The sequence below is a fragment of the Microtus pennsylvanicus genome, chromosome 6 (assembly GCF_037038515.1).
Source record: "Microtus pennsylvanicus isolate mMicPen1 chromosome 6, mMicPen1.hap1, whole genome shotgun sequence".
Lineage (NCBI taxonomy): Eukaryota > Metazoa > Chordata > Mammalia > Rodentia > Cricetidae > Microtus > Microtus pennsylvanicus.
The window spans coordinates 84,619,164-84,646,044 of NC_134584.1; the positions used below are offsets into that span (position 1 = coordinate 84,619,164).

General features: G+C 44.8%; 1 protein-coding gene across 5 annotated transcripts; it reads right to left on the minus strand.

Annotated features, from left to right (window-relative positions):
* Window positions 1-5,322: 5,322 nt before the first annotated feature.
* LOC142852133 (transmembrane protein 184C-like) lies at window positions 5,323-26,537 on the minus strand. Of its 5 annotated transcripts, none has more exons than XM_075976608.1 (13): window positions 26,243-26,537; window positions 25,712-25,916; window positions 21,765-21,895; window positions 21,636-21,672; window positions 20,701-20,900; window positions 19,897-19,971; window positions 17,998-18,091; window positions 13,459-13,571; window positions 10,666-10,765; window positions 10,073-10,244; window positions 9,273-9,596; window positions 8,700-8,792; window positions 5,323-8,185 (listed from the first exon to the last, which is right to left on the minus strand). In XM_075976608.1, the coding sequence occupies exons 2-11, from the start codon at window positions 25,823-25,825 to the stop codon at window positions 9,346-9,348; spliced, it is 1,287 nt and encodes a 428-aa protein (XP_075832723.1). In that variant the 5' UTR covers window positions 25,826-25,916; window positions 26,243-26,537; the 3' UTR covers window positions 5,323-8,185; window positions 8,700-8,792; window positions 9,273-9,345. The 5 variants fall into 5 exon arrangements, 4 of the variants coding, with proteins under 4 accessions (XP_075832723.1, XP_075832724.1, XP_075832725.1 ...); XM_075976609.1 differs by lacking the exon at window positions 26,243-26,537 and adding an exon at window positions 26,069-26,172; XR_012910924.1 differs by lacking the exons at window positions 17,998-18,091; window positions 26,243-26,537 and having other exon boundaries at window positions 25,712-26,178.
* Window positions 26,538-26,881: the final 344 nt, after the last annotated feature.

Genomic DNA, 26,881 nt, shown 5'->3' on the forward strand with positions numbered 1-26,881 from the left:
AAGACTGAGGAGGACAGGAGCAAGGTGGCTCACACGTGCAAGCCCAGCACTCAGGAGGCTGAGGCAGGGGAATGGAGAGCTTGATGGGCATCTGGACTGTACAGAAAGGCTCAGTGTGAAAACATGTGTCTTCTTTTCAGCCGCTGTTCAGGGAGGGAAAGCAATAAACTCTACTGCCACACCCATGAGTCGCTGGGGTCTCAAAACCAGGGGAACCGGGGCTTAACATCTTTGTGGTCTCTCATTTCCTCATTCAACAAACACCGAGTGTGTAACTAGCTCTGGGCTGGGTGCTGGGGATGTGGCCTCTATGCTGTGGATAGACAGAGAAGCCGCTTCCCATGCAGAGAAGACATCCCAGGGAGAGAGGGACGGACAGGGACAGAATAAGGCAGGAGCAGAAGAGTACCATGGAGAGAATCAGCAGGGACAGGGTGTACCTTGGGCTGCTGTCAGCAAGGCCAGCTGTCCACTGTCACCCAGGACTGACAGAGACCCCAAGTCCTACAGAGGCTAGGTCCCCTTAGAGGTCCCTTAGAGAAAAGGCATAGACTTACAGAGTGGAGAACACAGTCCTACAGACTCCAGTCTCTCTAGGAGACCTGGGACACAGTGGGGATGCTGTGAGTATGGCCGACATGCTGCTGTTTGGGAATAAGGACAAGGAAAATCATAAGTGTGTGTTCAGGACAGATTCGCTGTGGGGATGAAGAGCTTTCTCCATCCACAAGGGCCACTGTATGCCCTGGCCTTTGTCAAGAGCACAGAGTATCAGTGGGCAGGGGAGGCTGTTGTTTGAGACACTCTCCTTCTGATGCCTGGGCTGACCTCCAGCCTGCAGGGATCCTCCTGGGATTACAGATGTGAGATTCTTCCGCTGGCTTTATGCAGGGCTGGGGGTTGAGCATGCCCTGTGTATGCAGGGCTGGGGGTTGAGCATGCCTTGCATATGCAGGGCTGGAGGCTGTGCATGCCCTGTGTATGCAGGGTGGGGGTTGAGCATGCCTTGTGTATGCAGGGCTGGGGGTTGAGCATGCCTTGTGTATGCAGGGTGGGGGCTGTGCATGCCCTGTGTATGCAGGGTGGGGGTTGAGCATGCCTTGTGTATGCAGGGCTGGGGGCTGTGCATGCCCTGTGTATGCAGGGTGGGGGTTGAGCATGCCTTGTGTATGCAGGGCTGGGGGCTGTGCATGCCCTGTGTATGCAGGGTGGGGGTTGAGCATGCCTTGTGTATGCAGGGTGGGGGTTGAGCATGCCTTGTGTATGCAGGGCTGGGGGTTGAGCATGCTTTGTGTATGCAGGGTGGGGGTTGAGCATGCCTTGTGTATGCAGGGTGGGGGTTGAGCATGCCCTGTGTATGCAGGGTGGGGGTTGAGCATGCCTTGTGTATGCAGGGCTGGGGGTTGAGCATGCTTTGTGTATGCAGGGTGGGGGTTGAGCATGCCTTGTGTATGCAGGGTGGGGGTTGAGCATGCCCTGTGTATGCAGGGTGGGGGTTGAGCATGCCTTGTGTATGCAGGGCTGGGGGCTGAGCATGCCCTGTGTATGCAGGGTGGGGGTTGAGCATGCCTTGCGTATGCCAGGCAAGCACCACACCAAACCGAGCTACATCCCCAGCTCGTGGGTTACCTATTTAAAAGGCCCTTTCTCCAAATGCAGCCTCGTCTGAAGGTACTTGGGATTACACTTGAATGTATCAATTTCAGACAGCACTCAATTTAGCCTTTACAAAGGCTTGACAGGATGTATTGGGAGCCAGTTATGCATTAAGTGAATCTCAGAGAAGGCCACTGTGGAGGTGACTGCCAAGCAGGGACTCGAAGGTGATGCTGAAATCACACAGGCATTTGAATGAAGGGCTTTCCATCCCTCCAGAGCAGCGTGCAAAGGCCCTGAGGCAGAACTGTGTGGGGCTTGCTCACACGCCAAGCAGGGGCTCATGGGAAGGCCTAAGTAAAGAGGAAAGTGGAGAATGTGAGCATGGAAGGTGATGAGGAGATCCTTCAGGGCCTTGCGGACCATACGGAAGACTTCTCTAGTTCTCAGAGTGCCGTGGGACGTGCCGTTTGGAATCAATCCTTTCCTTGTGGCGTCTTTTCAAGCCCAAACTCATTTCCCCACCTGAGCTTCTAAGAACCAGTTAGAAACTTGGCACAAGCTAACGCAATTCGGAAGCTTCTCGCACAGACACAAGCAACTCCAGCATCTATGCATGTTCCATACATAAATGCAGAGAACAAAGCAGCCCCAGATCACAAGGCCTCGCTCCTTGCTGTTCACCTTCTTAAATTCCATCATACTCCATGACAAGGGCAGGAACCCTCCAGTCTCTTCAAATCCTGGAACCTGTGGGGTTTACTAGATCCATTCTTCCTGTGCCTTCGTGTTTCCCTCTCCTGCCCCTGCACCCTCATTCTAAACTGTGAGCATCCCGAAGGCTTTGTGTTTGAGTCAAATACTTTCCACTGCCCCCCCCACTCCTGCGACAATGTGCTGTTTTACAAGCATGTGACTGAGCATGAGAGATGGGGGTGTGGACCTGTCTTCCTGACCCCTGCAACGAAGTTCCTGCCCATTGACAGAATAGTCTGCCCCTAACTAACTTCTGTACACACAAAGGAAGACTCTCACAAGTGTAGTGTGCTGTGGATTCTGTATCTATTCTTGAACTAACACAGAAAATACCAGGAGCTAGGGAGCGTGGCTCAGTCACAGACAGCCCCCAGTGAGGGGCTAGGGATGTGACTCAGAGGTAGAACCCCTGCCTAGCATGTGCAAGCTTCCAATTCCAGTCAAAATGGGAGGGGAAGGAGTAGATGGTGGATAAATGGGACATCCTCCAGTGTTCCTAGGAACAAGTTCATCTAGAGCCGTCGTGAGGCATCCTCCAAGCCCTCACGTGGCATCCAGACCCTTCTTCAGGAGAAGAGACATGGTGCACCCGGAAGGCCATCCGCCCATCTTTACCCAGAATGTAACAACCAGCTTGGGACCCTGCACACTTTCCGCTTCCGAGCCTCGGAATCAGCACAGGACCATGATACGAATGGGGTCCCTCAGTGTCCCCAGGAGTTTGCTCCCAGGACCCGTGTGATCGCAATGCACGAGATTCCAGTCCTCTCCACAAAGCCCACTTGGCCTGCACACAGCCTGCATTCTGACACGGGTGGCGTGTTCATTGCTGTTAGTGTGCATGGCTTGGGGAAGAGTGATGGAGACAGAATATGTTCATATCCACCACTGATGCCATTTACCTGTAAGTGTGTTTACATGTGCCTACTAGGACTTTATTTTATTATTTTATTTATGTAGATACAGGGTCTTTCTATGCAACCCTGGTTATTCTAGAACTTGCTATGTTGACCAACCGGGCCTTGGCCTTGAACATGAGATCTGGCTACCTCTGCCTCCCAGTGCTGAGACTAAAGGCACGTGCCATCACACCTGGATAATTACTAGGATCAAAAAAATGACTATTTATTTTCGGCCGTGTATGTGAGATCGGAGGACAACCTGCTGGCGCCATTACTTTCCCTCTAGCGTGGGCTCTTGGGTGGAACTCCCCTCATCAGGCTTGGCAAAGGCAAGCGTCTCTTCCTGCTGACCCATGCCACGGCTCTACTACTCTGTCTTATTCCCCCTCCCTTTATGATCAGTGAGTGTGGCAGGGTCTCTGAGGGCAGCTGTGTTCTCTACTTCTGCTTTTACAAGGGTGCTAGGGATCAATCTCAATTCTTTGGTGTGCACAGCAAGGGCCTTTCCCTGCTGAGCTATCCTGCCAGCTTATGGGTTATCTGAATTAGAATACTGTTGAGTTCCAGAAGTTTTTCTAGCATAAATTACGTCTGTAGAAGACTGCACATGATGTGTGCCCTCAGATGCTAATCATTACTCTGGCAGTGCAATTCCATGAATGTTTTTTATCTTTTCCTGTTACTGAACTGCTAAACTGGATAGATTTGTCTATGTAACTCTTATTACCTAGCCTATTACTAATCTAACACCACATCTAGGTTTGTTTGTTTGCTTTGTGACACCAAGGACAGGCAGTAGGGCCTTGTCTACACTATGCGGACACTCAAATGTATCTCCATCCCTACCTTGTATTTTAAAGGACACACACTGATAAACATTTCCTCATGCCATTAAATGTCTTCTCCTAAACTGATACTGTTTTATTCATGACAATCATAATTTTAAGCAATTTATTTTATTCATTTTGAGACAGGGTCACACTATGTACCTCTGACTGGTCTCACACTTGCTATGTAGACCCTGCTAGCCTTGAACTCATAGAGAACCACCTGCTTCTGCCTCACCAGGGAGTTCTGGGATTAAAGGGTACACTACCACACTCAGCAGAACTATAACTTTAACGATGGTATCAAGATAGTTAGGCTATCTCAAATTATCTTCATCTTTTAAATGTCGTAGTGGCCATCTGACTACTTCTTTGATTGTTTAGATACAAGATCACACACGGTGGTATAGGCTAATCTACAACTTGCTATAGAGAGCAGGCTGTCATCAAACTCAATGAGATTCTCTTGGTTTACCCTGAGTGTTGGGACTACAGGTATATACCACCACACAGGACTAAGACTGGGTTTTAAAAATACATTTAAAAACTATTTTTTAATATTTTGTTTTGTGTGAGTTTTGCCTGCATGTGTATATACAAGTAGAGTATTTGTAGATACCAGGAGAGGATATTAGAATCACCTGGATCTGAAACTGCAGAGGGTTGTGACCACTAACTTTGTTGGTGTTGGGAACTCAACCCAGATCCTCCAAAAGAATAACAAGGGCTCTTATCTGCTGAGCCATTTTTGCAGCCCTGATTTTGTAAATCTTACAAAAGCTAAACGGATGGGTTTAAAAAACATTGCTATGTGCGTGCGCGCAAGTGTGTCTCTGTGTGTGTGAGTGTGTGTGTGTGTGAGTGAGTGTGTGTTTGAGAGAGAGAGAGAGAGAGAGAGAGAGAGAGAGAGAGAGAGAGAGAGAGAGAGACTGAGACTGAGACTGTGCAAGTATGTGCATGTGTCACAGAGGTCAGAAGAGGGCTTCGGGTCCCTTGAACTAGGGTGACATGAGGTTGTGAGTCGCCATACATGGCTGCTAGGGACAAACTTTGGTCCTCTGGATATGTGCAAACTCTAACTGCTGAGCCTCTCTCTCTCCAGCCGAAGGATGTCTGCCTAGTTCAGACTGGCCTTGAATGGGTGGTCCTGCCTCAGTTTCCCAAGGGCTGGGACCACTGAGTCTGGCACGGTCTTCACATTAATCTAAAAAACTCCCTTAAACAACAGTTTTATTGGCATTTATAAAGAAAGAATATTTAAGAGCACGCAATACTTACAAGAATAAGAGCCAGACTACCATTTTGATGCAAACAAACTTGCCAACAGGTTTTAGACCTCTGAGCTCTTCTTTCAGCATTTTATAAAACAGCCAGAGGCAGTACAAGGCAAACTAGAAACAAAAGCAACATTCATCATTCTGCAGTAGAAAGACAGGGACTGACTCTTAAAGCTGAAACCAGAGCCTGCTCTACAGGAACATTCCAGGTGGAACTTAAGGCTGATTAGTCAATGTTTTAGTGCTTTTAATACGTTACTGCAGAGGTATACATGTGAAATTTCTCAAGACATATGTACCATTTTTCCTGAACGTGTTTCTAAGTATTCACATACTGTAACTCAAGCAATAAACAAATGACGTGAACAGAAGATTTTTTTCATTCAAAAGAGAAGGGAAACATACCTGTTAAGCTTTTAAACACAAGTTACCGTCAATTTTTATAAAAACTCAATTATTATTATTATTATAAACTAGTCTCTTGTGTAACATTTAAACAACATACATACATACACGGTTTGTAAATCAACACATTAAATAAGTACAGTTTCAATAAAATTGTGACCATGAAATCTACATCATATGAATTTCCTTGAGAGCAGTCTGTTAGTCCAGCTGGCCTGACTTCTTAGAATAAATGTCCATGACGTCAGAGTCAGTTCTAAAGACCAACCAGGACTTCAGCAGCAAGAAGCATCTCTGAAAGCTTACTTTCCCCATTAAAATGATAAGACACTTAATGCTCAATTAAACTACTCCAGGACAGGAAAGCAGTAAGGATCCTTCTTCAGATCCTTGCAGTGGAGTCAGGGCCAAGCAAGGTGCATGTTCTACACTCACAGGTCCTGGGTTCTAGCTCTAGTATTGTTAAAAAAAAAAACAATAAAAGAAATTGAAGGCCTAGCGGTGTTGGCACACACCTTTAATACTAGCATTCAGGAGACAGAGGCAGGCGGACCTCGGTGAGCTCGAGGCCAGCCTGGTCTACAGACCAAATTTCATGACAGGCTCCAAAACTATGGAGAAACCCTGTCTCAACAACTCAAAAGCAACAGCAACAACAGAAACCAAAACAAACTGACTCTCGGCACCTAGCCATTTCTCTGTACATATGAACTGTTACCCTGTTAGGCTGGGATCATACCCAGGGCTATGTGTGCTAGGCAAACACTCCATATTCCACCAGTCACAACCCAATTTTCTAACATCTGTCATGAACTAAAATAAAATTTTGTTCCCCAATATTGTTTTCAACTAAAAGTAGCTAACTTTTATGCGGTTTTCTTCAATTTTACTTTTAATATCTATCTAAATGTCAATGGGAAGAACAAACTATGCCCACAATGAAGAGCGTTGCCAGTACTTTCTTACCATGGGTATTTCATCCGGAAGGCAAAAGCACTTCTGACCATTTCTTTAGACTACATTTCCAGAAAAAGGACTATGGGTCATGAAGGCAAACACGAGGGAAATCTCTGGAGACACACCACATTTATTTCCATTAAAAATTGTTTTGTTTGTTTTGGGTGTTTTGAGACAGGGTTTCTCTGTGTAGCACTGGCTGTCCTGGAACTCACTTCGTAAACCACGCTGGCCTCACACTCAGATCTGCCTGCCCCTGCCTCCCACCTTCTGGGACTGAAGGCATGCGCTGCCATGCCCAGAACCATTATAAACTTCCAACACTGTGTGTGGGCCAGTTACTACACTGTGGGAAGCACCACCCAAAGACACTCCAGCACCCATTTTTTTTTTAAACTTCAGTCTTGGTGGGCAGTGGTGGTACATGCCTTTAATTCCAGCACTTGGGAGGTGGAGGAAAGTAGATCTCTGTGAGTTTCAAGCTAGCCTGGTCTACAAAGCAAGTTCCAGGACAGCCATGACTGTTACACAGAGAAAAATCAAAACAAACAAAAACCAAAAAGTCTTCAATCTTAATTTTCCTTTTTTTAAAAAGTATTTATTTATTTTATTATGTATACAATATTCTGTTGGTATGCCTGAAGGCCAGAAGAGGGCGCCAGACCTCTTTACAATTGGTTGTGAGCCACCATGTGGTTGCTGGGAATTAAACTCAGGACCTTTGGAAGAGCAGGCAATGCTCTTAACCACTGATCCATCTCTCCAGCCTTTTTTTTTCACCCTTGTGTTTATATATCAAGTGATTGATGATTCGGATGCAGAACTTGGAACTGAGAAGAGGCGGGCATTACCGGGGCAGGGGCCTTGGTGTGACCAGTCACCTGTGGGAGAGCTGGACTCACAGGGAGGAGATGAATCCTGGGCCGGCCGGCTCGTGAGACTGCAGGTCTGTGGTGAAGGGTTCACTCACGCACATGTGAACGCAGTCATTTCACAAATGTTTGTCGCATGCCCTAAGGACCCTGAACTTCAAAGCCCTCTGTCAAGGAGAGTCAGTAGGTACCCGTCTTTCTTGGGAAATTCGGGCTTTCAGCTGGACAAGGGGGTATCCACATTTCCTGGAGTCTGATAAGTGTTGAGGAGGGGAGAGATCCCAAGACATCAGCCAGCCTCTGGGGCCTGGCCTGCATCTGCACCTTCGACCTCCACCTGATTGCTCTTGCCCAGCTTCTTAAAGCTCTCCACAAAGGCGTTCCAGGTCTCGGGCACACTTTTCTCCAGCAGCCAGCCCTCACTCTCGCACTCGGGGTCCTCGGGGTTGGACACACTTTCCAGTGTCCTGTGCAGTAGCGGAGTCGGCAGTAATGCTCACCTCAAAGAGCCAGACAAGGAGTATGACCACATCCATGGAGTTCATGAGGCCGCTGTAGTAACTCAGCAGGGAGGCCTTTATTTTCCTTTAATTCTAAATACAGAAAAGACAATTGAGTATTGAGTTCTTTATTCTTCTTCTTCTTTTTTTTTTTGAGACAGGGTTTCTTTGTATAGCCCTGGCTGTCCTGGAACTCACCCTGTAGACCCAGCTAGTCTCAAACTCAGAGATTTGCCTTTATGCTGGGATTAAAGGACTGTATCACCACCGCCTGGTGAATCTTTCCATTTTTATTTAAACTTTATCCTTTTGCACCAATTAGACTTTCCCTCTAACTGAACAGGCTGACTGTGTTATGTTCTGCTCATTTAGAAGCACACAATGCTTTTACCCACAGCTAGGCGGTAACAAGGGCAAACAGGAGTCCACAGACAGAGAAACATCACCAAATCATTCATCAACACATTACTGTACTTTTATATACATTAAAGCTGTTTCAAGTAACATGTACAAATGAAAGGTAATATTTTTCTCAAGAAAAGTGCCTTATAACACTCAGCAACAGAAACTAACTTAGTACAGCTATGGGGAATGATGATTTACTTACGAATTCTGACATGTTTTTAATATAAAATAGTAACTCCAAGCGGTGAAGTAACTAAAGTTCCCTGGATCGTTGAGAGCAAGAGTCTCACATACCCTAAAAAATGGCAAAACTCAAAGTTATAACTAACCAAGCAAACCCATATCTTAATATGTCTCCTTTAGAGACTTATTTTATGTATATGAATATTCTAGTGCGTGCAGACCTGTGCACAATGTGTGTGCAGTGCTTTTGGAGGCCAGAAAACAGTGCTGGCCACGCTGGCCCTAGATTTTACTGAACCCGAGTCTTCTGCAGGAGTGTGGAGTGCTCTTAACCCTGAACACACACGGAAGGTATCATGGCAGAACTACTTAGATTCTGAGACCATTTACTTCAGCAGCGCTATGGATCATCTCTTGACTCTGGTCACGGAAAGAGAAACATTCTTCTAGATGTGTACGATATGATTATTCCTTCTACCTTAAAGGGATGACAAACTCAGCATCATCAAACTAGAGAATCATCCATCACCAACTCCAGAAGACAAGGCCTGATTTTGGAAAGTGTGATGGATAAACATTGATCCCAGCTCACCTTTTCCCTGTAAACAACATGGCCGATGTGTATGTGCGGACCCAGAGCACGTCCTGTGAAGAAGACGCTGTTTTCATTTGCCTGAAACGTCAGGAGGGCCCTTCTCTTCTGGGATGTCAATCCTGTCATGTTCACCCAGATGGAATGCAACAACTGCATTCTGGGGAGTATTTGTGTCCAAAGCCCCTATACTCGCCCTAGGGAAAGGATGTCTTTGAGCCTGGAGAACCTTCATTGTGTGGTGATGAGGTAATCCGACCTGTGTGTTTGGTATGCTCTGGGTTTTCAGGACAACATCCCTTTTGGTATTATGTCTCGTTCCTTCTATAAGACAATATAAAATTAATAGCCAAAAGTTATTTTTACTACTGTAAACATAATTCTATAACCACTCCCTCCCTACCCTCTTTGTCTTCCCCAAATCTGAAGAGCATGTATCATGGCACTGCTTTCCATATTTTCTCATTTCTTAAATTACTAGAGTAAATGACCTTATCTTACATATTTGGGTCGGGATGCCACACAAGCATGAGGACCTGAGTTCGATCCTCAGCACGGGTACAAAGCTGGGCATGTTTGTAGTCCCCGTGCTAGCAAGGCAGAGATAGGATCCCTGGGGCCCTCTGGTCAGCCATCCTAGCTGAGCCCCAGGACAGCGAGAGACCCTGTTCCAAAACTCAAGCTGAACATTCCGAGGGACCACACCTGAGCTTCATCTCTGACCCCATGTGCACAACACACAAACCTAGCTTCCCAATATACACACTTACACTAACAGAAGTTAAACAGCTGTTACTTACCGAAACATCTCATTTCCTCCATAATATCATGCATTATATCAGACACATCAAACATTGCTAGGAAGGAGTTGAAGCATGAGCCTTCCTCTCCTTCTTTTATATAGGGGTCATAGGGAAAAAAATAATTATTTCCAAATGCCGCAACAAGCATCCCAATACTGGTGATGAAATCCTACAAAAGTCACACAAATATCAGACATCTTTGGGCTTCGATCTAGTTTTTCAAATTGCTAACTTTTCAAAGTTAGAGTGTCAATAATTTTGAAACAGAATCCTGATTATATTCCTTTTCAACATTTTCCCCCACTTCATAACATGACAAGCAAAGTTTGCATCTCTTTTGCTTTCCCTCACTCAAGAATTTCTCAATGCATTACAGAAGCACTGAAAGGAACCATGCAGACATAAGTGGACCAGGAATACAATCAGTACCCATCAGTCCCTATGGGCCGTTTCTCTCGGATTCTTGCTCCTCACTACAGAGTAAGCTAACAGTCTTGCCCACTGTTTGCACGTTGGCAGGTTCTGGGCATCACTGCATTAAATAGCTTAAACAGTAACACCCCCCTGAGTTTAGAGACAGCCCTACTTACTTGCAGGCCTATGGCCGTAGCTTCAGGATTTTGCCATTCCTTTGTAAGAGTCTCTGAAATTATTCCAACTTTTAGCAACACAGCTATAATTACTCCTTGCCTGGATGTCAAAAAGAAGAGGTAAATGTCAAATCTAAATCATAAAATGACCAGCTGTTTTATGCAATTAGGGGCTAGGGAGGTGGCTCGGTAGGCGAAGCGCTTGTTGTACAAGAGTGAGGAAGGTCCTAAGTGAGAAGCACAGAACCCAGGTAAGGCGGGCATGTAGCACACACATGTAAACCAGCGTTCCTGAGGGGAGCTGAGAGGTGGAACACAGTCCGGGGAAGCCGCAGGCCAGCAAGCCTTGTGTGTGTACAGTGAACAATTAAGAGACCCTCACCTCAATGCAAGACACGGACACCCAAAGCTCCTCGTCTCCATATGCACACATGACATGGGCATGTTCCCACTCACAATAAACATATACACAACATATACACAAAAAGATTAAAATACACAACCACAAACAGTGAAGGCCTCCAAACTATCCTGCCTTCAGGACATACTCCCAAACAAACTGTGTTTACATTAAATTATATGCACCTTGCCTTACAAATGTATTAGCTTTTTAAGATGAATTTCATTATGTATTGCCAGAACTTCAGCATTTGATTTACATATCTTTTTTGTTGTTGTTTTGAAACCAGGTACAAATAATTAGATTCTGCGTTCCAACAGTGTGTTTACATGTGCCTATTAGGACTTTATTTTATTATTTTTATTTCTTTATTTAGATACAGGGTCTTTTTATGCAACCCTGGATGTTCTAGAACTTGCTATGTTGACCAACCTGGCCTTGGCCTTGAACATAAGATCTGGCTACCTCTGCCTCCCAAGTTCTGAGACTAAAGGCACGTGCCATCACACCTGGATAATTACTAGGATCAAAAAATAGACTATTTATTTTCGGCCGTGTATGTGAGATCAGAGGACAACCCGCTGGCGCCATTTCTTTCCCTCTAGCGTGGGCTCTTGGGTGGAACTCCCCTCATCAGGCTTGGCAACGGCAAGCCTCTCTTCCTGCTGACCCATGCCACGGCTCTACTACTGTCTTATTCCCCCTCCCTTTATGATCAGTGAGTGTGGCAGGGTCTCTGAGGGCAGCTGTGTTCTCTACTTCTGCTTTTACAAGGGTGCTAGGGATCAATCTCAATTCTTTGGTGTGTACAGCAAGGGCCTTTCCCTGCTGAGCTATCCTGCCAGCTTATGGGTTATCTGAATTAGAATACTGTTGAGTTCCAGAAGTTTTTCTAGCATAAATTATGTCTGTAGAAGACTGCACATGATGTGTGCCCTCAGATGCTAATCATTACTCTGGCAGTGCAATTCCATGAATGTTTTTTCTCCTTTCCCGTTACTGAACTGCTAAACTGGATAGATTTGTCTATGTAACTCTTATTACCTAGCCTGTTACTAATCTAACACCACATCTAGGTTTGTTTGTTTGCTTTGTGACACCAAGGACAGGCAGTAGGGCATTGTCTACACTATGCGGACACTCAAATGTATCTCCATCCCTACCTTGTATTTTAAAGGACACACACTGATAAACATTTCCTCACGCCATTAAATGTCTTCTCCTAAACTGATACTGTTTTATTCATGACAATCATAATTTTAAGCAATTTATTTTATTCATTTTGAGACAGGGTCACACTATGTACCTCTGACTGGTCTCACACTTGCTATGTAGACCCTGCTAGCCTTGAACTCATAGAGAACCACCTGCTTCTGCCTCACCAGGGAGTTCAGGGATTAAAGGGTACACTACCACACTCAGCAGAACTATAATTTTAACGATGGTATCAAGATAGTTAGGCTATCTTAAATTATCTTCATATTTTAAATGTCATAGTGGCCGTCTGACTACTTCTTTGATTGTTTAGATACAAGATCACACACAGTGGCATAGGCTAATCTACAACTTGCTATAGAGAGTAGGCTGTCATCAAACTCAATGAGATTCTCTTGGTTTACCCTGAGTGTTGGGACTACAGGTATACACCACCACACAGGACTAAGACTGGGTTTTAAAAATACTTTTAAAAACTATTTTTTAATATTTTGTTTTGTGTGAGTTTTGCCTGCATGTGTATATACAAGTAGAGTATCTGTTTATACCAGAAAGGGCATTAGAATCACCTGGATCTGAAACTGCAGAGGGTTGTGACCACTAACTTTGTTGGTGTTGGGAACTCAACCCAGATCCTCCAAAACAATAACAAGGGCTCTTACCTGATGAGCCATTTTTGCAGCCCTGATTTTGTAAATCTTACAAAAGCTAAATGGATGGGTTTAAAAAACATTGCTATGTGCGTGCGCGCAAGTGTGTCTCTGTGTGTGTGAGTGTGTGTGTGTGTGTGTGTGTGTGTGTGTGTGAGAGAGAGAGAGAGAGAGAGAGACTGAGACTGAGACTGTGCAAGTATGTGCATGTGTCACAGAGGTCAGAAGAGGGCTTCGGGTCCCTTGAACTAGGGTGACATGAGGTTGTGAGTCGCCATACATGGCTGCTGGGGACAAACTTTGGTCCTCTGGATATGTGCAAACTCTAACTGCTGAGCCTCTCTCTCTCCAGCCCAAGGACGTCTGCCTAGTTTAGACTGGCCTTGAATGGGTGGTCCTGCCTCAGTTTCCCAAGGGCTGGGACCACTGAGTCTGGCACGGTCTTCACATTAATCTAAAAAACTCCCTTAAACAACAGTTTTATTGGCATTTATAAAGAAAGAATATTTAAGAGCACGCAATACTTACAATAATGAGAGCCAGACTACCATTTTGATGCAAACAAACTTGCCAACAGGTTTTAGACCTCTGAGCTCTTCTTTCAGCATTTTATAAAACAGCCAGAGGCAGTACACGGCAAACTAGAAACAAAAGCAACATTCATCATTCTGCAGTGGAAAGACAGGGACTGACTCTTAAAGCTGAAACCAGAGCCTGCTTTACAGGAACATTCCAGGTGGAACTTAAGGCTAATTAGTCAATGTTTTAGTGCTTTTAATATGTTACTGCAGAGGTATACATGTGAAATTTCTCAAGACATATGTGCCATTTTTCTGAACGTGTTTCTAAGTATTCACATACTGTAACTCAAGCAATAAACAAATGACGTGAACAGAAGATTTTTTTCATTCAAAAGAGAAGGGAAACATACCTGTTAAGCTTTTAAACACAAATTACCACACTTTTTATAAAAACTCAGTTATTATTATTATTAGATAGTCTCTTGTGTAACATTTACACAACACACATACATACACGGTTTATAAATCAACACATTAAATAAGTACAGTTTCAATAAAATTGTGACCATTATATCTACATCATACAAACTTCCTTGAGAGCAGTCTGTTAGTCCAGCTGGTCTGACTTCTTAGAATACATGTTCATGACGTCAGAGTCAGTTCTAAAGACCAACCAGGACTTCAGCAGCAAGAAGCATCTCTGAAAGCTGACTTTCCCCATTAAAATGATAAGACACTTTATGCTCATTTAAACTACTCCAGGACAGGAAAGCAGTAAGGATCCTTCTTCAGATCCTTGCAGTGGAGTCAGGGCCAAGCAAGGTGCATGTTCTACACTCACAGGTCCTGGGTTCTAGCTCTAGTATTGTTAAAAAAAAACAATAAAAGAAATTGAAGGCCTAGCGGTTTTGGCACACACCTTTAATACTAGCATTCAGGAGCCAGAGGCAGGTGGACCTCGGTGAGCTCAAGGCCAGCCTGGTCTACAAACCAAATTTCATGACAGGCTCCAAAACTATGGAGAAACCCTGTCTCAAAAACTCAAAAGCAACAGCAACAACAGAAACCAAAACAAACTGACTCTCGGCACCTAGCCATTTCTCTGTACATATGAACTGTTACCCTGTTAGGCTGGGATCATACCCAGGGCTATGTGTGCTAGGCAAACACTCATATTCCACCAGTCACAACCCAATTTTCTAACATCTGTCATGAACTAAAATAAAATTTTGTTCCCCAATATTGTTTTCAACTAAAAGTAGCTAATTTTTGTGCGGTTTTCTTAAATTTTACTTTTAATATCTATCTAAATGTCAATGGGAAGAACAAACTATGCCCACAATGAAGAGCGTTTCCAGTCCTTTCTTATCATGGGTATTTCATCCGGAAGGCAAAAGCACTTCTGACCATTTCTTTAGACTACATTTCCAGAAAAAGGACTATGGATCATGAAGGCAAACACGAGGGAAATCTCTGGAGACACACCACATTTATTTCCATTAAAAATTGTTTTGTTTGTTTTGGGTGTTTTGAGACAGGGTTTCTCTGTGTAGCACTGGCTGTCCTGGAACTCACTTTGTAGACCATACTGGCCTCACACTCAGATCTGCCTGCCCCTGCCTCCCAGAACCATGCGCTGCCATGCCCAAAACCATTATAAACTTCCAACACTGTGTGTGGGCCACTGTATTTCAGTTACTACACTGTGGGAAGCACCACCCAAAGACACTCCTTACAGCCCTTAAGTTCCTAGAACAGCACCCATTTTTTTTTTAAACTTCAGTCTTGGCGGGCAGTGGTGGTGCATGCCTTTAATTCCAGCACTTGGGAGGTGGAGGAAGGCAGATCTCTGTGAGTTTGAGGCTAGCCTGGTCTACAAAGCAAGTTCCAGGACAGCCATGACTGTTACACAGAGAAAAATCAAAACTAACAAAAACCAAAAAATCTTAATTCTAAATACAGAAAAGACAATTGAGTATTGAGTTCTTTCTTTTTCTTTTCTTCTTCTTCTTCTTCTTTTTTTTTTTTTTTGAGACAGGGTTTCTTTGTGTAGCCCTTGCTGTCCTGGAACTCACTCTGTAGACCCAGCTAGTCTCAAACTCAGAGATTTGCCTTTATGCTGGGATTAAAGGACTGTATCACCACCGCCTGGTGAATCTTTCCATTTTTATTTAAACTTTATCCTTTTGCACCAATTAGACTTTCCCTCTAACTGAACAGGCTGACTGTGTTATGTTCTGCTCATTTAGAAGCACACGATGCTTTTACCCACAGCTAGGCGGTAACAAGGGCAAACAGGTGTCCACAGACAGGGAAACATCACCAAATCATTCGTGAGCACATTACTGTACTTTTATATACATTAAAGCTGTTTCAAGTAACATGTACAAATGAAAGGTAATATTTTTCTCAAGAAAAGTGCCTGACAACTGGATGTCAACCTGTAGAAGAATGAAAATAGACCCATATCTATCACCGTGCACAAAACTCAAGTCCAAATGGATTAAAGACCTCAATATCAGCCCGAAAACACTGAATCTGATAGAAGAGAAAGTGGGCAATACCCTACAACAGATGGGCACAGGCGATCGCTTCTTAGGTATAACCCCAGAAGCACAGACATTAAGGGCAACATTGAATAAATGGGACCTACTAAAACTGAGAAGCTTCTGTAATGCAAAGGACACTGTCACTAAGACACAAAGGCAACCTACTGACTGGGAGAAGATCTTCACCAACCCCGCAACAGACAAAGGTCTGATCTCCAAAATATATAGAGAACTCAAGAAACTAGACTTTAAAATGCTAATTAATCCAATTAAAAAATGGGGCGCTGAACTGAACAGAGAATTCTCAACAGAAGAAGTTCAAATGGCCAAAAGACACTTAAGGTCATGCTCAACCTCCTTAGCGATCAGGGAAATGCAAATCAAAACAACTTTGAGATATCATCTTACACCTGTAAGATTGGCTAAAGTCAAAAACACCAAGGATAGCCTTTGCTGGAGAGGCTGTGGAGGAAGGGGTACCCTCATCCACTGCTGGTGGGAATGCAATCTTGTGCAACCACTATGGAAGTCAGTGTTTCGGTTTCTCAGGAAATTCGGGATCAACCTACCCCTGGACCCAGCAATACCACTCTTGGGAATTTACCCAAGAGATGTTCTATCACAGGTCAAAAGCATTTGTTCAACTATGTTCATAGCAGTATTATTTGTAATAGCCAGAACCTGGAAACAACCTAGATGCCCTTCAATGGAAGAATGGATGAAGAAAGTATGGAATATATACACACTAGAGTACTACGCTGCGGTAAAAAACAATGACTTCTCGAATTTTGCATACAAATGGATGGAAATAGAAAACACTATCCTGAGTGAGGTATCCCAGACCCAAAAAGATGAACATGGGATGTACTCACTCATAATTGATTTCTAGCCATAAATAGGGCTCACGGAGTCTACTGTAGGCGAATCTAAAGAAGCTAAGTAAGAAGGTGAACCCAAGGAAAAACATATAGTTATCCTCTTGGATAAGGGAAGTAGACAAAATTGCCGGGGAGATAAGTGGGATCTTGGGGGTGGGGTGGGATGAGGGTTAGGGGAGATGGGGAGAGAAAAGGTAGAAGGGAAGGAGGGGGGACTTGGGGAAACAGGAGGATCGGGATAAAGGAAGGTTGGTTAGGGGAGCACGGAACCACAATTCTTAGTTAAGGGACCCACTTTAGGGTGGGCAGGAGACTTGACTCTAGAGGGGCTCCCAGGTGCCCAAGCTGAGGTCCCCAGTTAGTTCCCTGGGCAGCTGAGGATAGGGAACCTGAAATGACCCTACCCTAGAGCAATACTGACGAATATATTGCATATCATCCTAGAACTCGCATCTGGCGATGGATGGAGATAGAGACAGAGACCCACACTGGAGCACTGGACTGAGCTCCCAAGGTCCCAATGAGGAGCAGAAAGAGTGAGAACATGAGCAAAGATGTCGGGACCACGAGGAGTGCACCCACCCACTGAGACAGTGGAGATGATCTACTAGGAGCTCACCAAGGCCAGCTGGACTGTTACCAGAAAAAGCATGGGATAAAACTGGACTCTCGGAACATGGCGAACAATGAGGGCTGATGAGACGCCAAGGACATTGGCACGCGGTTTTGATCCTAAGCAATGTGCTGGCTTGGTGGGAGCCTAACCAGTCTGGATGTTCACCTTCCTAGATATGGATGGAGGGGGGAGGACCTAGGACTTACCACAGGGCAGGAAACCCTGACAGCTCTTTGGACTGGAAAGGGAGGGGGAGAGGAGTGGGGGGAAGGGGAGAGGGGTGGGAGGAGGGGGAGAAGAGTGGGAAGAGGGGAAGAGTGGGAGGAGGGGGAGGGAAATGGGAGGCTGGTGGGAGGAGGTGGAAATTTGTTTTTTTTTCTTTTCTTTTCTTTATCCTCCTTTTATCAATAAACCCCCCCCCCCAAAAAAAAAAGAAAAGTGCCTGATAACACTCAGCACAGAAACTAACTTAGTACAGCTATGGGGAATGATGATTTACTTACGAATTCTGAGAAGTTATTTACTATAAACAAGTAAGTCCATGCATTGTCGACACTTAAGTTCCCTTCTTTGTAGACACCAGCTGTTTCACACACCCTAAAAATGGCAAAACTCGAAGTTATGACTAACCAAGCAAACCCATATCTTAATATGTCTCCTTTAGAGACTTATTTTATGTATATGGATGTTCTACTGCATGCAGACCTGTGCACAATGTGTGTGCAGTGCCTTTGGAGGCCAGAAAAGGGTGCTGGCCACGCTGGCCCTAGATGTTACTGAACCCGAGTCCTATGCAGGAGTTCGGGGTGCTCTTAACCACTGCGTGCTCTCAGCGCTGAACACACACTTAAGAATTCCGAGACCATTTACTTCAGCAGCGCTATGGATCATCTCTTGACTCTGGTCACAGACAGAGGACATTCTTCTAGATGTGTATGATATGATTATTCCTTCTACCTTAAAGGAATGACAAACTCAGCATCATTAAACTAGAGAATCATCACTAACTCCAGAAGACAAGGCCTGATTTTGGAAAATGTGACGGATAAATATTGATCCCAGCTCACCTTTTCCCTGTAAACTACCTGGCAGATGCATATCTGCGGACCTAGACCCCCCGCCAAGTAATTATTAGCCTAAGTACTGGGTTTTGCACTTGTCCATTTTCTAAGCAGCAAACACATCTTAAGCCATAAAGCACTCCAGCTCAAAGGTAGAATAAAGAACTGACCTGGTTTGTTTCAATGTGGCTGTCTTTATTTTGTGAGCTGCAGAACTTTGAATTTCATGCAAGGAATCATATAAATTGACACTTTGGATATTTTTAGGGAACGTTTCCTGGGTAGTTTTTATTATGCTTCTTATTTGACATCAGATGCTTTTTGTCTGTGTTTGAGACTCAGTCTATGTAGACCATGCTGGCCTCAAACTCACAGAGATCTGCTACCCTCTGCCTTCTCAGTGCTGGAATGAAAGTTGTGTTGCTTTCATTGGTTAATGAATAAAGAAAATGCCTTGGCCTAGTTGATAGGGCACAACTTAGGTAGGTGGAGAAAACAGAACTAAATGCTGGGAGGAAGAAAGCAGAGTCAGAGAGAAGCCATGATCCTCCACCTGAGATGGACGCTGATTAGAATCTCTAGTAAGCCACTGCCACGTGGCGATACACAGATTAATGGAGGTAGGTTAAACTAATATGTAAGAGTTAGCCAATAAGAAGTTAGAGCTAATGGCCAAGCAGTTTTCATTAATAGTTTCTGTGTGGTTATTTCAGGTGTAAGCTAGCCAGGTGGCTGGGACAAACAAGGGGCCCCTGCTCCTTGTAACAAAAGACAGTGCTCCTAATAAAACTTTTTTTAGAGACAGGGTTTCTCTGTGTGGCCCTGGCTGTAGACCAGACTGGTTTGAACTCACTGAGATTCTCCTGCCTCTGCCTCCCAAATGCTGGGATTACAGGTGTGTGCCACCACGCCCAACTCCTATTAACTCTTAACAAGGTAGAAAATAAACCTCTTTGGTTAACCCAAAGGAGATTTTATTTTTTGTGTTTTACAGCCTGCTCTCAAAAGAATGTAAATCTTGTGACAATTCTTGCATTGTTCACTGTAGTAGATTCCAGCTTTTACATATGGATTTACATTATTAATCAACATTGATTTTCTACTTGTTTTTCCCATTTAAGAATTATTTTTTAAGACAGGGCCCAGTCTGAACTTGAACTCTCAATTCTCCCGAATCTACCTTGAAGTGCTAGGATTATTTGCCATTCTCTACACTTGGTTTCTGTGGAATTAAATCTAAGGCTTTGTGCATACAAACAAACACTCTTATTAACTGAGCTGTATTCCCTGGCATATATCAAGAAGATAAAATAAACCCAGCTCCAGAAAGGTCACACTTACATTGTTGTCAGAGTGGTGACTAGCCTAATGACAGCATATTGTAACATCCCCCATCTGCACATGCAATTAACCATTCTGCAAGAGAAGAGAACACCAAAGTTCAACTATTCAGTGGCATCAGAGCATCTCAAAGCCTCCAAATTAAAGTCACAAGGCGTGGAACAGGAGGAGTAGAAAGTACTGGGACCTTGGTCTTTCCTTGTTTCCCACTCTTGCCATGATATACCTCAAATCAACAGGACCCAATGATCTCATCAACAGTGCAAATAAACCCGATTATCTCAGAAATTTTTGATAGAAGTGACAATGAAAGCTCTAACACACACTCCAGGAGAGAAACTGAGGCACAGATCAACTGTGCATATGTACCTGTGCATATATAAGAATGTGTTCCCAGAAAGATTTCCTGGGACAAGGGAGTCACCGAGGGTGGCAGCATATTCTCCAGGCTGTGGCCTGGACTGCACAGAGGAGGCGGTGAGCTGAGCTCCTGCCGCACACCTTCCCACCACAATGGACTGGCTCCACAAACTCTCTTCCTTAGTTGCTCTTGGCAGTCATTTTGTCCCAGCAGTGAGACAATTAGTGTGTGATCACAGACAAGATCACGCAGGCTCCTATTCCCAGCTGTAAAAAGGATGCTGACTAAATGTTTTCTAATGTTCTCTCCTACAATTCATTGATGAACTTTTCTACCGGAGTGATCACTTGCAACGTAAAAAGAAAACAAAATAACAAGCAATAAAAACAGCTGGCTGATACTGAAAGCCCACGCGGAGGCTCACTAAAGACAAACATACTTACTCTCCCCTAGCCCATGGTGGACAGCAGCACAGAAAGGGGAGACGCTGGTGTTTAGTTTCGAGGTGTAGCATCACACGGGGGGATTGGATTTGTACGTAGTTCCTCATTAAGATCATAAAGTTATAAAGGACGAAAGCCTCGTAGCAGTCCTTGCAGGTATCCACATAGACGGCTACTTTAGGAAACTTCATAGAGAGCCACTACGAGAAAACAAGATGTTAAAGACCTGTCGCCGACATAACATGACTTCACCCCACTCACAGAAGCTAACTCTAGAGCCTGGAGATCACTTCCCATGCTTGCCGCAAACTACCATAATCCAGAATGGATTCACTTGGGGAGGAGGCCAGGGAATGCAAGGCTGCATTCCATCACTGAGCTGCATCCCCAGCCCTGTAACACATGCCTTGATGTGCAACAAGCAGCTTCAATACAGCTAACAAAACAGGTAAGTGCTGGGGCAAATAAGGAATATAAAAAGAAAAGTTAATTAACTGTGTTCTCAAATTATCCGAAATTAAGGGAAAAATGATCACAGAAAATGCTCCTGAAGACATCTGTGTGTGTGTGTGTGTCTTTCTTGTTTTTTTTTTCCAGACAGGAAATAGGCCAACCAGTTCATAATTAATGTAGAGTTCTGTGTGTTTCTTTGGGACTGAACAGCTGTAGGACTGGGGGAGACAGAAACCTCTGTCAAAAAACTGGGAGCCCCCTGTAAGTTCAGGGTCAACCTGGTCTCCAGAGTGAGTTTCAGGACAGCCAGAAATACAGTGAGACCCTATCTCAAAAATAAAAAGAGAGAGAGGGAGAGAGGGAGAGAGGGAGAGAGGGAGAGAGGGAGAGAGAGAGAGAGAGAGAGAGAGAGAGAGAGAGAGAGAGATGAGCCATCTCTCCAGCCCAAAAGTTCTTAATGCAATACAATAAAATATACTTACGCTACTAAAACTGTATATTGGAACCATCCAAAGAATTCTATCGAAAGTAAAACATATAATAACATTTAATATCATGTTTATGAATTATGTCAGTCAACACTAGTAGTAGCAAATATATTAAGACTTGACCTTATAATCGGCTTCTGAAGCTCTGGTTGCGTGAAATGCAGTAAGTGGTGCACAATCCCCCAGAGGGACACAGGGATTGTCAACAGCACCATGACACCGGCAATAAGCCATGGTTGTATGTGCATTCCAGCCTTGGAAAACGAAAGAACACATTAGTTTAGATTCTGATATTAAAACTACAAAGATCAATATTTTTTATTTCTTATGTTTTCATTTGATTTCTAATCCTGCTTGGCATTTCCAAAATAATTAGTAAAAATTTTTAAAAAAGATTTACTTTTTAAAAACTTCTACGAATGTTTGTGTCTGTGTGTGGGTATGTGCATGTGTGGGCATCTGCTGAGGCCAGAAGAGGGCGCTAGAGTCCTTGGACCTGGAGTTAGAGGGGTGTGAGAGCACCCACCTTTAGTGTGTGTCCAAGGAGGAGGCTCCAGGACACCAAAAGAGCCCTCCTCGAACAAAACAAAACATTCCCATACTATCTTTGCCCACAGAATCATGTCTGAGTGAGGACCAGCACCGTGTGTGCCAAGGACTGATACAGACCAAGTGTCTCACAGAGTGCTGCTAGGAGGAAAGTTCCATGTCGAGCAGTCATAAACCATGCGACAGGAAAAACAAGCCACCACAGCCACCGCTGCAGTCACGTGGCACAGCACGGCAGCGCTGTGGGCACTTCTCTCTGCCTCAGTGTCCTCGTCCACAGAGGGAATCTCCTGTACTCAGCATTTCTCAGAGGGTTAAATAAAATCATAGTTACAGATTGAATGAGAGCGATCTTGAGGATATGCTCTAGCTAATACCTCTAACCTTAAAGACAAAACAAAGCCTTTGTAATCTCAGTCTTCTCTGCCCATGGTGCTATCATTTCTCAGGGCCCTTCAGAGTCAAATCTTCAAAACTCAAAGATTCTCCGGATTCTAAGCTTGCACCACACATTCCCACTTAAACAGTTCTGTTCTGGCTTTAGTCCTTCAACTGCAGTGAAATCACTGAGCTCCCAATGACCTTTCTACTTGTGAAACGTGACAGGCAAGGTGGCAACAATGGACACCAGCCAAAATGTTCCCCGAAACCCTCCTTCCCAGGCATTCACTTTGTTCTTTGTAATTTCCTGTGAAATACTGGTGCCAGGTCCTTTGCCGTTGTTCCTTCTCTGTGTCCTTGATCTAAAGCATTCTCTAACTGCGGGCATTGACTGAAGTCTGACCATACCTAGGAGTACACCTGTGGGAGTACCTAGGTGTGCTCCCCTTTCAGAGGCTGAAACCTAACCTCGAATGCCAATGGCCATATTTGGGCATAAGGCTGATGGGAAGTGACTTAGGTAAAATGAGGTCAGAGTCTCACAGGGCTGGTGACTGCATGAGATCAGGCAACAACCTAAGGATTCAGCAAAAGCATGGCCACCTGTGACCTGAGAGCACCCTCCCCAGAGAGCAACCCCTCTGGCCCCCATGATATCTGACTCCAAAATAGTTTTCAGGACTGTGAAAAGATAAATTCCTGTTGAAGGCACTCAGTTCATAAACATGTGCTTTCACATGTGTGAGTGCAGGTGTGGGTACAGGTATGCAGGTATGAGTGCAGGTGTGCATGTGTGAGTGCAGGTATGAGTGCAGGTGTGCATGTGTGAGTGCAGGTGTGGGTACAGGTGTGCATGTGTGAGTGCAGGTGTGGGTACAGGTGTGCATGTGTGAGTGCAGGTGTGAGTGCAGGTGTGCATGTGAGTGTAGGTGTGCATGTGTGCAGGTATGAGTGTAGGTGTGGGTACAGGTGTGCATGTGTGAGTGCAGGTGTGGGTACAGGTGTGCATGTGTGCAGGTGTGGGTACAGGTGTGCAGGCATGAGTGCAGGTGTGCATGTGTGAGTGCAGGTGTGGGCACAGGTGTGAAGGTGTGAGTGCAGGTGTGGGTAGAGGTGTGCAGGTGTGAGTGCAGGTGTGCATGTGTGAGTGCATGTGTGGGTACAGGTGTGCAGGTATGAGTGCAGGTGTGGGGGAAGGGGTGAATGCATGTGTGCACGTCAGAGGACAACTCTGGGAAATCAGCTCTCCTTCCACCTTGTGAGCCAGGGTCTCTCTTGTTTCTGCTGCTGTGCTGCATACGCCAGGCCAGACGGCTGGCAAGCTTCTAGGCAACTATGTGTCTACCTTCCTCTTCCATAGACATCGTTCATGGTGGCTATAGAGGGGAACTCGGGGTCAGGCTTTCCTGGCTATTGCGTGACCTGCTGAGCCATCTTCACAGTCCAGTTTATGGCATTTTCTTAGGGCAGAGCGAGCAGACAAAACAAGACGAGTATCTGCAGCTGAAGCGGTTCTGAGGTCTAGACTTGCATATCCAGTGCAGTATGACAGGCTCACCTGCACACCCTCCATTAGACCCCGATCAGAACTTGAGGGATTGACTTGGGGTGTTGGCAGTTTACACTGCAGATCAGAATTGGTCTGAAAGGTTAGAGGCTTTGAAACTGCAGCTCACAACTAAGAGAAGTCTTAAGTAGAAATGGTACACATTTCACTCACCTTCCTATACTATATTCCAAGGACTACTAAATGAGGAAGTTATATTTATATTAAGATTGCTATACCCAAATTTAGACAACAAATTTCAAATAACCTAAAAACTTAACAAATGAGAAATATTTAATGTCATATTTTAATAGCCTGAACTAGCTATATGGACTATAAGAGAAGCCAAAAAAAGTTTAGTGAACAAAAGCACCCTACAAATATGGCTAGACACATTGTTTAACTAAAATATTTTCCACAATCAAAGGGGAGGTCATCTACACGGTATGTCATAACTCTTCCAAAATAAGTGTTTCTCAATAAAAGTACTTTCTGGTTATTAATTAACTAGTCGATAATTCTAAGTTCCCTTTATACATATATTATGGCTATGTTAGGTACCCAGCTTCCAATGCTTTACTAATGTCACATCGTGACATCAACACATAATGAAGGCTGGGTCAGAGAGATGGCTGCGCTAAGGTGCTGGCCTCCAACACTGCACTGATCCCTTGCGCTCCGCCCTCACTCAGCACTCAAGAGGGAAGGAGAGAACCAACTCCCCCAACTTGTCTATCTTTTGACCTCCACAACTGGGCCATCCTACAAATACGCCAGCAAATACATTTAAGAAAAGAAAGGAAGGAAGGAAGAAAGGAAGGGAGGGAGGATGAGAAGGAGGGAGGGAAGGAAGGGAGGAAGAAAGTAAGAAGAAATGAATACACAGGAACTTTAGTAAAACTTTTCCCATGATTGAGAAAGAAAGAAAGAAGGAAAGAAGGAAAGAAAGAAAGAAAGAAAGAAAGAAAGAAAGAAAGAAGAAATGAATAGACAAGGAACTTTAGTAAAACTTCTCCCTTACTGAGGAGCAACTTCAATTCTGGGAATGTCGCTCAGATGGGAGAATGCTTGCTTGCCTCAAATGCACACAGCCCTGGGTTCCATCCCCAGCTTTCAATAATCAGAAGCGCTGAGAATGTGCTTGGAGGATTATTCTAGGCTACAAGGCAAATTTCAAAGAGCACGGTCTACATTAGACTTTATCCCATTAAAGAAAGAAACAAAAGACGTAACTTCATAAAAACAATTAGCAAGTCAAACTAAAGGGAATCCTTTCGTTTCAGGAAGAGCTTCTAAAATCCAGAATGTAACTTTCAAGGTAGTTTATTTTATCTGGTTAAGATCAATATCTGCACAGCAGATCTGATTTCAAGAAGAGTTCTCTGGGAATTGATGGGTATCAGCAAAGCATTCTCAGCAGCAACATTGACTATTTTCTCCACCCGGTCCCACCTCCAGTTGTAGCGGCAAAATGAAATCAGACGGGTCCGTGTGTTCAAAGACGAAATCTTTTTCAGACCCCAAGCATGAGAGGGCAGACAAAGGGATTCTGCCAACAAGTGTAGGAAAGGGTAGAGGTGCTGGACCCTCCTACCTTTAGTTTTTGAAGTTCCCAAACACCGAAGGAAACTGAGACGAGGATGGAAATTATGTAAATAACTACGAGCAGGGGCCGGATCCATCGCCTCCAGTTACAGGTGCAGGTCATTTTCACAGAAAAATTAGTTTTGACCAGCTCAAAAAACGAACCAAGCCGAGATTTTGGCGGGTTTTCTTCGTTTTTTTTCTCCTCCGGCTCTCTACAGGGGAAAATTCAGCAGCCGTTGGCACCGCGTCCTCGGGTCGCGCTGTGGTTGTGGCTGCCACAGCGGAAGCCGCTTGGGATGCTCGCAGTTGCGGGCTGCATCCTCGCTGCATGCACCAGGTCGGCCGCGGCGCAGACGCTGCTCACCTGGGGGTCGCCTAAAGTCTAGGCTGCACCATGGCCCAGAGGACAGCCGGGGTGACATGGGGGGTCCCACCTGCAGCTGGAAACCAGCAACTCCCCCCCCCACCCATGCTCTGGCTGGCGAGTTTCCGCACCTCCCTCCCCCTCGAAGTCCCGGCTAGCTACTTCCTCACTCACGCTTCTGGAACTTCCGAAAAGGTGGGAGGTCCTTGGACTTCCCAAAGGGTGGGGAACCCTGACTGCCCTTTGGGCTGATGAGGGAGGGGGACTTGGTTGGGGGAGGGGGACTTTGTTGGGAGAGGGGGAGGGAAATGGGAGGCTGTGGCGGGGAGGAGGCTTTTTAATAAATAAAATAAATAAAAAAATAAAAAGAAATAAAAAGAAAGAAATGAGTCCAATTCCCTTTCTGATCAGAAACTCAAAGCCAATGACCGATGGGGAGCTTCAAGCTAGGCAAACCCTGTCCCATAACATCAGCCTTTATGATTGGTTAGCTACAGAGGAAGGGCGTGACTGTAACCTAGGTTACCGGTGGGCGGGGCGAGGGATGTAGGAGAGGGTAGTGGAGGACTAGCGGTTTTGCTGACTTACTGGGTCTTAGTGGAGCCTGAGGGGGGTTGTAGGAACTGAGACCCTTTCAGAAACACCTTCTTCATTCTTTAGACTTTATTCCACATAACGGAAAGCTTTAGTGAGCACTGTGGAGCGGAACATGAGACAGCCTTTTTCTCAGACGGCTTCCCAACTGTCTTTAGGGGTGGAATCGGGAGCCAGCCTGAAAAAGACAGAATAGGAAACTTTCGCTTAGATTTTAGT

What these genes read in the sequence shown, in the direction of transcription:
- LOC142852133 (XM_075976608.1), bottom strand. Translation starts at nt 25,825, where the DNA reads ATGACCTGCACCTGTAACTGGAGGCGATGGATCCGGCCCCTGCTCGTA. An exon ending in GGGAACTTCAAAAACTAAAG is followed by an intron (nt 21,896 to 25,711) that starts GTAGGAGGGTCC and finishes TCGTTTTCCAAG; the next exon opens with GCTGGAATGCACATACAACC. An exon ending in GTCACCACTCTGACAACAAT is followed by an intron (nt 18,092 to 19,896) that starts GTAAGTGTGACC and finishes TGCCATTTTTAG; the next exon opens with GGTGTGTGAAACAGCTGGTG.